Raw genomic sequence first — 13,484 nt, forward strand, 5'->3', positions numbered from 1 at the left:
CTTTTGGGGTTTTAAGATTACCTTTGAGTATGGCAACCCTCAGATCGTTCATCTTATGGCCAGAGTCAGAGAAATGTTCGCCAACAGGACTGTCTCTTGTTCCGCGTGTGATGCTGTGGCGATGCAGGTTCATTCTCTTGTTTAGCCCCTGTCCTGTCTCACCTATGTAGTAGCAGCCCCCTGGGCATTTCATGCACATGATGAGGTACACAACATTGCTGGAGGAACAGGTGAACCCTCCTCTGATTTTGTATTCCCGATTCTTGTGTGGTATTTGTATTGTGTCCGCTGTGTAGAGCATTGCGCAGGTTTTGCATCTTGGGTCCTGGCATGGTTTTGTCCCGCGTTCAGTTGTACTGCTGAATACTTTACTCCTCACCATAATATTCTTGAGATTATGGGGTTGTCTGTATGATAATAAGGGTGCTTCAGGGAAGACCTGTTGCAGTCTTGTATCTTCGTGGAGGATGGGTTGTAGTTTCCTGGCTATCTTGTGTAGGGCTCCTAGGTGTGGGTTATATGTGACCACCAAAGGTACCCTGTCGCTTGTCTCCTTCTGTTTGTATTCAAGGAGATCACTTCTTGGTATTCTGGTGGCTTGGTGAATTTGCTGGTCTACAATTCTGTGGTTATATCCACGGTTTATAAAGTCTGATCTCAAGGCTTTAATCCGCTGGTCTCTGTCTGCTGTGTCGGAGCATATCCGGTTGTATCGTATGGCTTGACTGTAGATGGTTGCATGTTTGGTGTGTGTCGGGTGGAAGCTGTTGTCCCTCAAATAGCTGGCTCTGTCTGTAGGTTTGCGGTATACAGAAGTCTGTAGTTGGTTGTTCTTTATAGTAATGGTGGTGTCTACAAAATGTACTTCATCCGGGGAATGGGTGAGTTTGAGGTTGATGGTCGGGTGGAAAGTATTGAAGTTGTCATAGAACTGTAGGAGGTCCTGTTCGCCAGAGGTCCAAATCAGGAGGATGTCATCGATGTAGCGAAGGTATGTAAGGGGTTTCAAGTGACAGGTGGACAGAAAGTCACTTTCCAGTTTTGCGCAGAACAGATTGGCATTCTATGGCGCCATCCAAGTACCCATAGCGGTCCCGGTTGTCTGGAGGTATGTGTCATTTCCAAATGTGAAGTAGTTATGGGTCAGAATAAATTCAATGCATTTAGTCACTGTCTCTGTGAGTGGCTCCTGCGGTCCCAGAAAGTATCTGCAGGCTGAAATCCCATCCTCGTGGGGGATGTTTGTATAAAGTGACTCTACATCCATAGTTGCTAGTAGTGTTCCTGTAGGGAGGGGGCCAATGGCATTCAGTTTGTTTAGCAGGTCGGTGGTATCCTGGATATAGCTGGGTGTGTTCCGGACAAGTGGTTTTAGAATGCCCTCCACCCAGCCAGAAATATTCTCGGTAAGTGTGCCAGATCCAGAGATAATAGGGCGCCCAGGGTTACCCTCTTTGTGAATTTTAGGGAGCATGTAAAATGTGCCAGGTTTTGGGTTAGCTGGTATCAGGTCCAGAATTTGTTCTCTTCATTAAAACACTCCCGATCCACACAAGAGAACAAATTCTGGACCTGATACCAGCTAACCCAAAACCTGGCACATTCTACATGCTCCCTAAAATTCACAAAGAGGGCGACCCTGGGCGCCCTATTATCTCTGGATCTGGCACACTTACCGAGAATATTTCTGGCTGGGTGGAGGGCATTCTAAAACCACTTGTCAGGAACACACCCAGCTATATCCAGGATACCACCGACCTGCTAAACAAACTGAATGCAATTGGCCCCCTCCCAACAGGAACACTTCTAGCAACCATGGATGTAGAGTCACTTTATACCAACATCCCCCACGAGGATGGGATTTCAGCCTGCAGATACTTTCTGGGACCGCAGGAGCCACTCACAGAGACAGTGACTAAATGCATCGAATTTATTCTAACCCATAACTACTTCACATTTGGAAATGACACATACCTCCAGACAACCGGGACCGCTATGGGTACTCGGATGGCGCCACAGTATGCCAATCTGTTCTGCGCAAAACTTGAAAGTGACTTTCTGTCCACCTGTCACTTGAAACCCCTTACATACCTTCGCTACATCGATGACATCCTCCTGATTTGGACCTCTGGCGAACAGGACCTCCTACAGTTCTATGACAACTTCAATACTTTCCACCCGACCATTAACCTCAAACTCACCCATTCCCCGGATGAAGTACATTTCCTAGACACCACCATTACTATAAAGAACAACCAACTACAGACCTCTGTATACCGCAAACCTACAGACAGAGCCAGCTATTTGAGGGACAACAGCTTCCACCCGACACACACCAAACATGCAACCATCTACAGTCAAGCCATACGATACAACCGGATATGCTCCGACACAGCAGACAGAGACCAGCGGATTAAAGCCTTGAGATCAGACTTTATAAACCGTGGATATAGCCACAGAATTGTAGACCAGCAAATTCACAAAGCCACCAGAATACCAAGAAGTGATCTCCTTGAATACAAACAGAAGGAGACAAGCGACAGGGTACCTTTGGTGGTCACATATAACCCACACCTAGGAGCCCTACGCAAGATCGCCAGGAAACTACAACCCATCCTCCAGGAAGATACAAGACTGCAACAGGTCTTCCCTGAAGCACCCTTATTATCATACAGACAACCCCATAATCTCAAGAATATTATGGTGAGGAGTAAAGTATTCAGCAGTACAACTGAATGCGGGACAAAACCATGCCAGGACCCAAGATGCAAAACCTGCGCAATGCTCTACACAGCGGACACAATACAAATACCACACAGGAATCGGGAATACAAAATCAGAGGACGGTTCACCTGTTCTTCCAGCAATGTCGTGTACCTCATCATGTGCATGAAATGCCCAGGGGGCTGCTACTACATAGGTGAGACAGGGCAGGGGCTAAACAAGAGAATGAACCTGCATCGTCACAGCAACACACGCGGTACAAGAGACAGTCCTGTTGGCGAACATTTCTCTTACTCTGGCCATAAGATGAACGATCTGAGGGTTGCCATACTCAAAGGTAATCTTAAAACCCCGAAAGAGAGACGGTTGCATGAATACAAATTTATGCAACTGTTCGGGACACTTAGCAGTGGCCTAAACAGAGATCGAAATTTTATGAGTCATTACTGACACTAGTGAACTCTCGTCCCATGAGCGCTAAAGGCCATGTCTGTACATACTGTGCTATATGTATGCACACACAGCTGTCTCTCACACATACTAATACTCCTTGTTTTTCCATCCCTATACACCAATAGGGACCACTAAGTATCCACACACACTTTTAGTTGTGCTACAAACTCTCACATTTCCAGACCCGCCCACACCATTTATATCCACTCCCACTCCACACACACCTTGTGTAAAGCACTGTATATACTGTGGGCTCTCCATTCATTTTTATTCACACTGATACACATACACACTCTTTCTTCACTTGCTTTCAGTAACCTTTTGACACCTCTAGCCATAAAACACATCCACACCGGGGGAAGGAACAGCACAGATAACATTCCAAGAGACACTGTTTTTAAGTATACCTTTTGCTTCATTCATTGTAACATCGCCGGAAGAAGAGATCAGTGTATCTCGAAAGCTCGCACAAATAAAAGCATTTCGTTAGCCACAGAACGTTATCATCTATTTATTTTTTGATTATTGAAGCTCGGCTAACACGGTACTGATACCTCTACATGTATGTATGTATATATATATATATATATATACATACATATCAGTCCTTGAATGTCCGTGACCAATGTCCACATAGGTGCCAGAAATGGTAATAACTGATCCTTTAGCTCTCTCGGAAGGTAAGTGTTCTTCACCGCAGGGTGGCGGAGGCTCTCCGGCAGCACCCTGACACCTACTGTGGAGACTTGGCTGACGAGAGTAGAGAAAAGGCTCACACCATGACATTGACTTTCATCTCCCATAGCGCTAAAGGGTTAAACTGCCCTCGTAAAAAGAAGGTGGTTCTCACTGATAAGAGAAAAGGGGCCGATATTGTATTCATTCAGGAGACCCATTTTAGCACCACCAGCTTCCCGAAATATTTTGATAAGCAGTTCAGACAGGTGTTTTTATCTTCTGCAAAGGGGAAGGAACGCGGAGTTGCGATACTTATACACAACAGAGTGGGACTGGGGGTGGACACAGTAAAGGACAGGGAGGGAAGGTTCCTCCTGCTTGCAGGGGCCATAAATCAGCAGCCACTCACGATTGCTGTAGTATCTGCACCTAATGGACATGATTCAGCCTTCTATACAGCAACGTTCACAGCCATTCAAAAACAAGCTAAAGGTGCCCTGATAGTGGGAGGCGACTTTAATACAGTGCTGAACGCAGACCTAGACAGATCAGGACCCCCCAGGCTTGGAACAACGACTAGGCCCATGGCATTGGAAAATGGGCTAAGACACTTGCAGTTGGTCGATATCTGGAGGGAGTCTCAGCCCTTAGACAAAAATGACACCATCTACTCACACCCACGACTCCTTTAGCAGAATCGATTACTTCTTTGTCTCTAGTAGACTGGTCCCACAGAACTCCCACTCTGGGATCCACGATATTTCATGGTCAGATCATGCACCCATAGAGCTAAGGTGCGCACAGATAGGACTGGACAGACCAGGAGCAAACTGGAAACTGAACGAGCCCTTACTAAAAATAGCCAAATTACAGGAGAAGGTGGGAGGAGAAATTGCACATTTCTTTAGAGAAAAGGAGGGAAGCGTTCGCTTTCATATAACCCTCTGGGAGGCGCATAAAGCAACACTAAGAGGGGTTCTAATTAGTCTGGCGGTCAGGAGAAAGAGGGAGAGAAATGCAAACATTCTAGAAGGACAGAACGAGCTGAAAGATTTATGGGATCAGCATAAGAGGTCTCCTGATCCGGCTATCCTTCAAAAGATTAGAGATGCTCAGATAAAGTTTAATCTGCTTCTTACCTCAGGCCGAGAAATCGTTGAGTTGGTCAAAGAGGAAATTTTTCCAAAAAGCAAACAAGGAGGATACCTTATTGGCCAAGTTGATCAATTCCAAAGATAAGAACTATAATATCCGCGTCATACGAACACAAATTGGGCATACTCTCTGCCAATCCTAAGAATATAGTGGGGAAATTCAAGAACTTCTACGAGAAACTGTATGATGGGGGAAGGTGACCCGCTCCACTGATACGGAGAAAGCCCTGAAGGATTTTCTGAAGGGCTCGAATCTACCAAGTATGAATGAGGTGGACAGAGAGGTAATGGGTAGGGACTTCACAGCGGAGGAAGTATCTGAGGTTATCACAAACCTGAAACCCTCTAAAGCCCCAGGTCCTGACGGATTCTCGAATCTTTATTACAAAAAATATAAGCAGCAATTGACTCCATATCTCCTCCTTATGTTCAACCAAGTGTTGGGAGGTACACCCTTCCCTCAGCACATGCTCAAAGCGTCCATCTCTGTAATCCATAAACAGGGTAAAGACCCACAGGACTGTAGAAGTTAAAGGCTAATATCCCTGATAAATTCAGACATTAAAATCTACACTAAATTACTGGCCAATAGATTGGGTCTCATCCTGCCTAGACTGGTGCACCCAGATCAAGTTGGGTTTATCTCGGGTCGGCAGGCAACAGATAATACCCGACGAATCATTGATCTGTTAGAAATAGCCAATTCGAGATCCATACCAGTTATGGCGCTCAGTCTGGATGCGGAAAAAGCGTTCGACAGGATAGATTGGCCATATTTGTAGGCCACGCTTGGAGCATTCGGGCTGTGAGCAAAATTGACAAAAGCTATATTCTCCCTATATTCGGCACTGTCAGCCAGGGCGACCCATCAGGGATTCAGTTCGGACCCCTTCCAAATTAGGAGCCGAACACGTCAGGGCTGCCCGCTCTACCCCCTCCTCTTTGCACTGTGTATGGAGCCCGTGGCTGCTCAGATACGAGATAGCAAAGATATCACGGGTATTGTCATTGGAAGCCAGTCGCATAAGGTGGCACTGTATGCGGATGATGTTTTCCTGATAATATCTAGACCTCTTACATCTCTGCCAAACCTGTTCGACTTGTTGGGGAGATTCAACAGGATCTCCGGATTCAAAATCAACCAATCTAAATCGGAAGCAATGATAAATTTACCTAAACCTTTGGAGAAGCTGATCACCCTCAACTTCAACTGGCAGCAGAAGCAAATTAAATATCATGGGGTTAATGTAACCAAAGCCTCCAAACTGTTGTATCAAGCAAATTACCCCAAATTGATATACACCCTGAGAGGGGATATTAGGAGATGGGCCACTTACAAAATTTCGTGGATAGGGAAGATCCACTGCGTCAAGATGAATCTGCTACCGCGCCTCCTCTATCTCTTTCAAACCCTCCCGGTGCCACTAAGGTTGAAGGATTCCCTCTCACTCCAATCTGAGATAGATAAATTTATCTGGGGAGGGAAGAGAGTGAGAGTGGCCAAGCAGATACTGCGCAGGCAGACAGGGGCAGGCAGACTAGCGGTACCTTGCTTGTTGTCCTATTACAAAGCGGCTCAAATATGCCAAATTGTGCAATGGCACACCAACCCCGACTCGAAAAGATGGGTCGCTCTCGAAAAGGAGCTCTGCTCCCTGGTTAAGCTGGGGAATTTAATCTGGCTCCCCAAAAATGTGCGGTTAGGCACCAAAATGCCGCTATCCTCAATGATCAATTCGCTCTCGGTTTGGGAGGCCACTAGGCTCAAATGCAAATTGACCCACAAATTATCGGGAATGACCCCACTATGGGGCAACCCATTGTTTGCTCCAGGACTGAAAATTGCGGACTTCACCATCTGGAAACAAACATTAATCGACTAGTGGACCTGGAGGGCAGAAGAGGCATACAAACATTTGATATCCTCAAATCTGACAAAAGTATCCCCAATGCCAAATTCTTTAGATACTGACAGGTCAGAGCATTCTATCAGGCTCAACAGCCCCTAAACCAATTAACGAACTTTGAAAAGCTCGGTCGCTCAGGGACGACCACAAAAGGACTTACATCGCAGTTGTACAATAAAGTGACCGGTTCTGGCGCGACAGCGATGGCAAAAGTAGGATATATGACCAAATGGGAGACGGACTTAGGGGAGGTATTAGATTTAGAGGAGTGGACGAACATGGTCTTGGCAGTTTCCAAAAGTTCCATGTGCACGACCTTAAGGGAAAACGCATATAAAGTTATGATGAGGTAGTACCACGCCCCCACAAAATTGGCTACATTTCTGCCTAGTTACTCCCCATTGTGTCCAAAACAATGTGGACAGCAAGCAGACTTGTTGCATATGCTGTGGTCTTGCCCCAAAATAGCCACGGTCTAGGATTCGATCAAAGATTGGCTGAACAGGATCCTAGACACACATCCCGCTAGACCCATGGATGTTCCTCTTAAACAGGCCGCATCCGGGCCTCTCCAAAAAGGAAAATAAGTTGGTGACGCACTTTGCGACGGCGGTAAGGGGGGAGATCGCAGCATGATGGAAACAAAATGAGATTCCACTGATAGCTAAAATTCAGAATAGAATTTGGACAGTTTGCCAGATGGAGAAATTGACTAGTTTGGTCAACGGTACTGGCGGAAATTACCTAAAAGTCTGCACGCCTTGGTTGGCCAAACAGACAGACATACCGGGGGTAGGAAGGTCCACGATATTGCAATGATAGAGGTGAGTGCGTTCTCCTTAGAGGACGTTGCGCAGGAATAGACGGACCGGACAGGCTAGAAATCCCTTGTTAGAACTAGACAAAGCCCCACGGACAAGACTGGGATAAATCTGGCCTCCCAGGAAGCGGTGGGCCGGTTGACGCAGAGCACACAGCGGAACCACGGCGGAAGTTCCCCCCCCCCCCCCATTACCCCTACCCCTTGGGTTTGTGATCTGTGTTTGTCGGTTTGTCTACCCTGTATGTCTTGTTACCACCTGTTGAAAGTAAATATACATGGACGATTGACACTGGTTTGAATGTTACTTAATGCAAATAAATGACATGTCTGTAGACCATGTAAGTTATCAATAAAATACAAGTTGAAAAAACTTGAAATAATAATAATTGCAACTTCGACCAGAATGACTTTCCCTTAACTTAAGGACATCCATCAGTTATCTCTGATCGTGTGACCGATCCAAGGCAACTTACAGGACAGACAATGTCACAAGATGCATAGATTCTTAAGAACCATTATATATCTCAATTCCAATTTGTGCAATTTGAAATTTACTTTCAATTATGATAAGAATACAATCAACTTTTTGGATCTGACCTTTTATAGAAAAAGGTATGATACATACCAAAACATACTTTAAGGAAGTAGATGTGAATACTTATCTACATGCCTCGAGTCATCATCACACAATTGCTCTCAAAATGATATATTTAAGGAACAAACAGGCGATTTAAGACGGGAATTCCTTGAAAGGAAATATAGGAGAAAAGATATTGATGAGGCGTGAATCTGTGAATAGTGTAGAGAGGGGTTCACTAATCCAAATGGATAAAGTACCCAGGGCTGGTTCCACATCATTGGGCAACTTTGTCCCCTTTATTACCCAATATAATATGGCCCAATCATCAACAAGGTCCTTCAAAAGCATTGGGGTATTTTGCAAGTGGATCAAACTTTAGAATCCATTTTAACTTCCAAACCCCAGATTATCTATAAAAGGGCCAAGAACCTAAAACTAAAATTGGCCCCAAGCTGCCCTAACAGCAGGTCTAGGAGTACCATGTGGCTAAGTGACCTAAAAGGGTATTTTACATGTACAAAATGTATTGGATGTAGCTATAGGTAAACAATGTGATATAGAATCATTCATCAATTGTAAAACCAGCTATTGCATGTACATGCTTGAGTGCCCCTGCGGGCTTCAATATATTGGAAGAACTGGGAGACCCCTAAAACGGCAGCTAGCAGAGCATGTATACAACATTAAAAGGGGATTGGAGACAGTCTCCAATCACTTCAAGATAAAGCATGCACAAAAACCTGAAGGTTTGATCTGCAGAGGCATAGATAGCCATAGGGCAAATTGGAGAGGGGGGACAGGCTCAATGTGATATCCAGACGTGAGAGCTTCTGGATATATACACATTGAAAACACTGTCCCCCCCAAGGCCTGAACATCCATGTATTTATTTATACAATGTTTTACCAGTAAGTAATACATTGAGAGTTACCTCTCGTTTTCAAGTATGTCCTGGGCATAGTTAATATGACAAATAATACATGGTTAAAAATACAGTTACATAAATGACCAGGGTATACATTATATACAATACATTACATGCACAGTTAGAGAAGATGTATATTATAAGCTTATGTAACAGTTACAGACCAGATTAAAATGTGAGACAGCCTTAGTTTTGAAAGAACTTTAACTGATGGTGGCTGTGAGAGTCTCCAGTAGGTTGTTCCAGTTTTGGGGTGCACGGTAAGAGAAGGAGGAGCGGCCGGATACTTTGTTGAGCCTTGGGACCATGAACAGTCTTTTGTAGTCTGATCTCTTTTAAGTGCTGCATGTGGTAGGGGGAGGAGCTTGTTCAGATAGATGGGTAGCTTGCCCAGAAAGTATTTGAAGGCAAGACAGGAAAGGTTAACTTTACGCCTAGACTCGAGTGATGACCAATCTAGTTCTTTGAGCATTTCGGAGTGATGTGTGTTGTAGTTGCATTGGAGAACAAAATGACAAATTAAATTGTAGAGGGTGTCAAGTTTGCCAAGGTGGGTTTGAGGAGCCGAGCCATATACTATATCTCCATAGTCTATAATTGCCATTAGCATCTGCTGTTCAATACGCTTTCTGACCAGCAGGCTTAAGGAGGATTTGTTCCTGTAAAGTACACCTAGTTTGTCATAGGTTTTGGATGTCAGGGTATCAATGTGCATCCCGAATGTTAAGTGGGAGTCAAACCATATGCCCAGGTATTTAAAACTAGTGACAGGGGTTAGGGTGGTATTAGTGTTGGTTCTGATCTGGAGCTCAGTCACTGGAAGCTTTAACAATTTAGTCTTGGTCCCAAATACCATTGTTACAGTCTTGTCAGTGTTTAAAAACAGTTTGTTTTGGGAAACAAATGTATCTTGTGACATTGTCTGTCCTGTAAGTTGCCTTGGATCGGTCACACGATCAGAGATAACTGATGGATGTCCTTAAGTTAAGGTAAAGTCATTCTGGTAGAAGTTGCAATTATTATTTTTAAGGGGAATTCTGTCATGATGTAGCAGGTTCCAGATTTTATTCCTCTTCTTTTACAATACTATCCTCCCGTTTACCCCATGTGGGTCCATCCCACATTGGTTTTAACCCTTTAGAGTCCATCTTGCAATGTAATACAAGTCTGTAGCCGGTGTTGGAAATGGGACTGGCACTCGAGGGGTTAGCCACTAAGGGTATAATAAATTAGATGGGTGGTAGCTCCAATATCCCCTGAGGAAGTAACGAACCCGTTACGAAACGTGTTGGGGGGAGGAGCTTGTTCGGTAGTCAGCAGTCAGCTGTTGTGACGACAGGGAATCCCGCAGGACTGAGAATCGGAGGCGTGCACCACTCGCGGCCTCGAGACGCCGACCGAGTTCACAGCGGGTAGCTGGGATCACATGTAGCGGACAGCATTCTTGTAATGTATTATGAGACACACCACCATGTGAGTGTGTATTCCATCTATTGATTTTATATGTTTGAATAAATTAGTGTTACAGTACTGTACTATAGTGTTTTTTCCTCCTTGAACCTGGCTGAACCACACGGAGCACTGTGAGAGTGATCAAGGAAGTCCAGCCCAGCTGATCCGCAGCTGGAGGTAAACAAGCGGGGGAGGAATATCCTTACTATCGAGAGAGCAGAGGTGTTCCAGCAAATACACAGAGGTCTGGAAAGGCAGTAGGAGCAAGACGGAGCCCCAAAGCACAGATTCTATCCAACGCCTGTTACAAGATAGCATCTTGTAAGTAGATTTATATCATCTGCAGGGCGAGTGTGGGGATTATCCTTGGTACTGTGCAATGGTGTGTTCTGTTTATATTTTTCACTTTTAGGAGGACAATCAAGTGGAAAGAACACTTACCTTCCGAGAGAGCCAAAGGATCAGTTATTACCATTTCCGGCCCCTATGTGGACATTAGCCACGGACATTCAAGGACTGGTATTTATATATACCATATATGCGCCGGGGATTGCTGTATTCCTAAAACACACCTCTAGGAAGCATATGGGTAGCTCCGCTGGCTGATACAATACATCTCAGATGCATTGACTCGTACATCGACCGTGACCCCCTTCAAGACACACTTAGCATAACCCCCTCCTACTGTTTGTGCAAGTTCTTCCTAGTTACCACTAGATTGTAAGCTCTTCGGGGCAGGGACCACCTTTCCTATTGTTACAGTAATGTCTGTAGTGCTTATTCCCACTATGTGTTAGGTTGTGTATCGCTGCTGTGAAGCGCTAGGTACATAAATGGTTCTATATAAAGACACACACACACACTTTTGCTGAATTGGTATGTTGTGATGATTATTTTTTTATTAAACATTTATTTGTTGAAGGGTCTGACAACTCATTAACTTATTATGCATTGATGACCACTCAAGCAGACTTCAAGGCTGCCAACGAAATCAAAATACCCACAAGAAGAAACGCACAGTACCTGCTGTTAGCTCATGTTCAGACACGTTCAGGAGACCAGCGATTTTATGCAACACTTTCCTCATTTCTGGGCTGACCTTGAATTTGTCCACTTCATGCATTGCGTTATCATTATCTTCTACAAGGGCCACAAACTTCTCGCAGTGATCAAAGAAACGCATCAAAGTATCATCAACCACAGGTTCCCTGCATGGTAAATCTGGGGAGTCAAATTGTATTACCGTATTAGTTTTCCAAAATACAAAAGTACTGTAGGCGAAAAATAATGAATTAAAAAGTAAAAAAACACAACACAACCTAAAAATAAATATATATATATATATATATATATATATATATATATATATACACATATATACATACTGTACATACATACATGCAATGATAAAGCAGTTATTCTGGCATGTCATCCTCAAAGGCAAAAACACTCAAAATCCAGGGTAATCAACTCCAGTCCTCAAGAGCTACCAACAGGTCAGGTTTTCAGGATATCCCTGCTTCAACACAGGTGGCTCAATCAGTGTCTCAGTTGAAGACTAAGCCATTGATTGAGCCACCTGTGCTGAAGCAGGGATATCCTGAAACGTTGACCTGTTAGTAGCTCTTGAGGACTGGAGTTGATTACCCCTGCTCTAAATAGATAAGCAAATATAGATAGCACTTGTGAGCACATTATCTCTCAGCATACAGTACTTCCAGTGCAGCCAGGGATGCCCCAAACACAACACAAAAATGTTTACTTTTCAACTGTATAACATGTTAATACCATACATATGCAGGATTGAAGCCTCATGAATATTTTCAGTTTTGTTTGGCACCCATATAGCTGCAAAACTATGTTACACCCTGCAACTGTGCTGTAAAAACAGGACATGCCACCCAGTGCAGGGAGTGGCGTTCAGCGGCTCCTAAGGCAGAATGACTGGTGTTACTAATGAGGGTATATGGACTATTGTCTATTCCAAATGAGACGATTACCTTAATTAAGTAATAATCCCTGAAGAACAGGGCATTACTGACCAATAATGCCCTGGCTGAAAGAGTTGAAGGCCCGAGGCGAAGCTGAGAGACTTTAACCCAGCCAGGGCATTATTGGCCAGTAATGCCCTGTTCTGAGGGGATTATTACTATTATAGGCTAAATGTAGGCTTATTTTTTTTTTCTTCATAAAAAAGATAATTTTTTGTAGTCATATTGATTTTTATCAGCATGATTGTCTACATTCTTATGGTTTTACTGCAAGTTTATTAAAAGTAAATTGTACACACACACACACACACACACACACACACACACACACACACACACACACTGCAACCCCCCCTATATACACAAACACTCACTCTGCAGTCCCCCCTACACACTATGCAGCCCCCCTCCTCTACACCCACAAAACACACTGCAGCCCTCCTCCACCCTCTACACTCACAAAACACACACAGCAGCCCCCCCATCTACACCCACAAAACAGACTGCAGACACACACAACAGACTGCTGCCCCCACTACATCCATAAAACACACACCAGCAGCCCCCCTCTACACCCACTGCAGCCCCCATGTAAACCCACACACTGCAGACACACACCTCCTCCACCCACAAAACACACACTGCAGCCCCCCACTCTGCACCTACAAAACACACACTGCACACACACAAATCAACAGACTGCCACCTCTACATCCACAAAACACACACCAGCAGCCCCCCTCTTCACCCACTGCAGCCCCCTGTAAACCCACACACTGCAGACGAACACCAACAAA

At 44.5% G+C, this 13,484-nt stretch overlaps 1 protein-coding gene across 2 annotated transcripts in view; it reads right to left on the reverse strand.

The window, feature by feature from the left end:
• Positions 1–13,484, reverse strand: part of MINPP1 (multiple inositol-polyphosphate phosphatase 1) — a 195,356-nt gene that overhangs the window by 177,131 nt on the left and 4,741 nt on the right. For both annotated transcript variants that reach the window (XM_075612908.1, XM_075612906.1), the window contains exon 3: positions 11,720–11,917. In XM_075612908.1, the coding sequence (XP_075469023.1) occupies positions 11,720–11,917 (198 nt within the window). The remainder of the gene's footprint in view (positions 1–11,719; positions 11,918–13,484) is intronic.

This window comes from Ascaphus truei, chromosome 8 (assembly GCF_040206685.1).
Source record: "Ascaphus truei isolate aAscTru1 chromosome 8, aAscTru1.hap1, whole genome shotgun sequence".
Classification (NCBI taxonomy): Eukaryota; Metazoa; Chordata; class Amphibia; order Anura; family Ascaphidae; genus Ascaphus; species Ascaphus truei.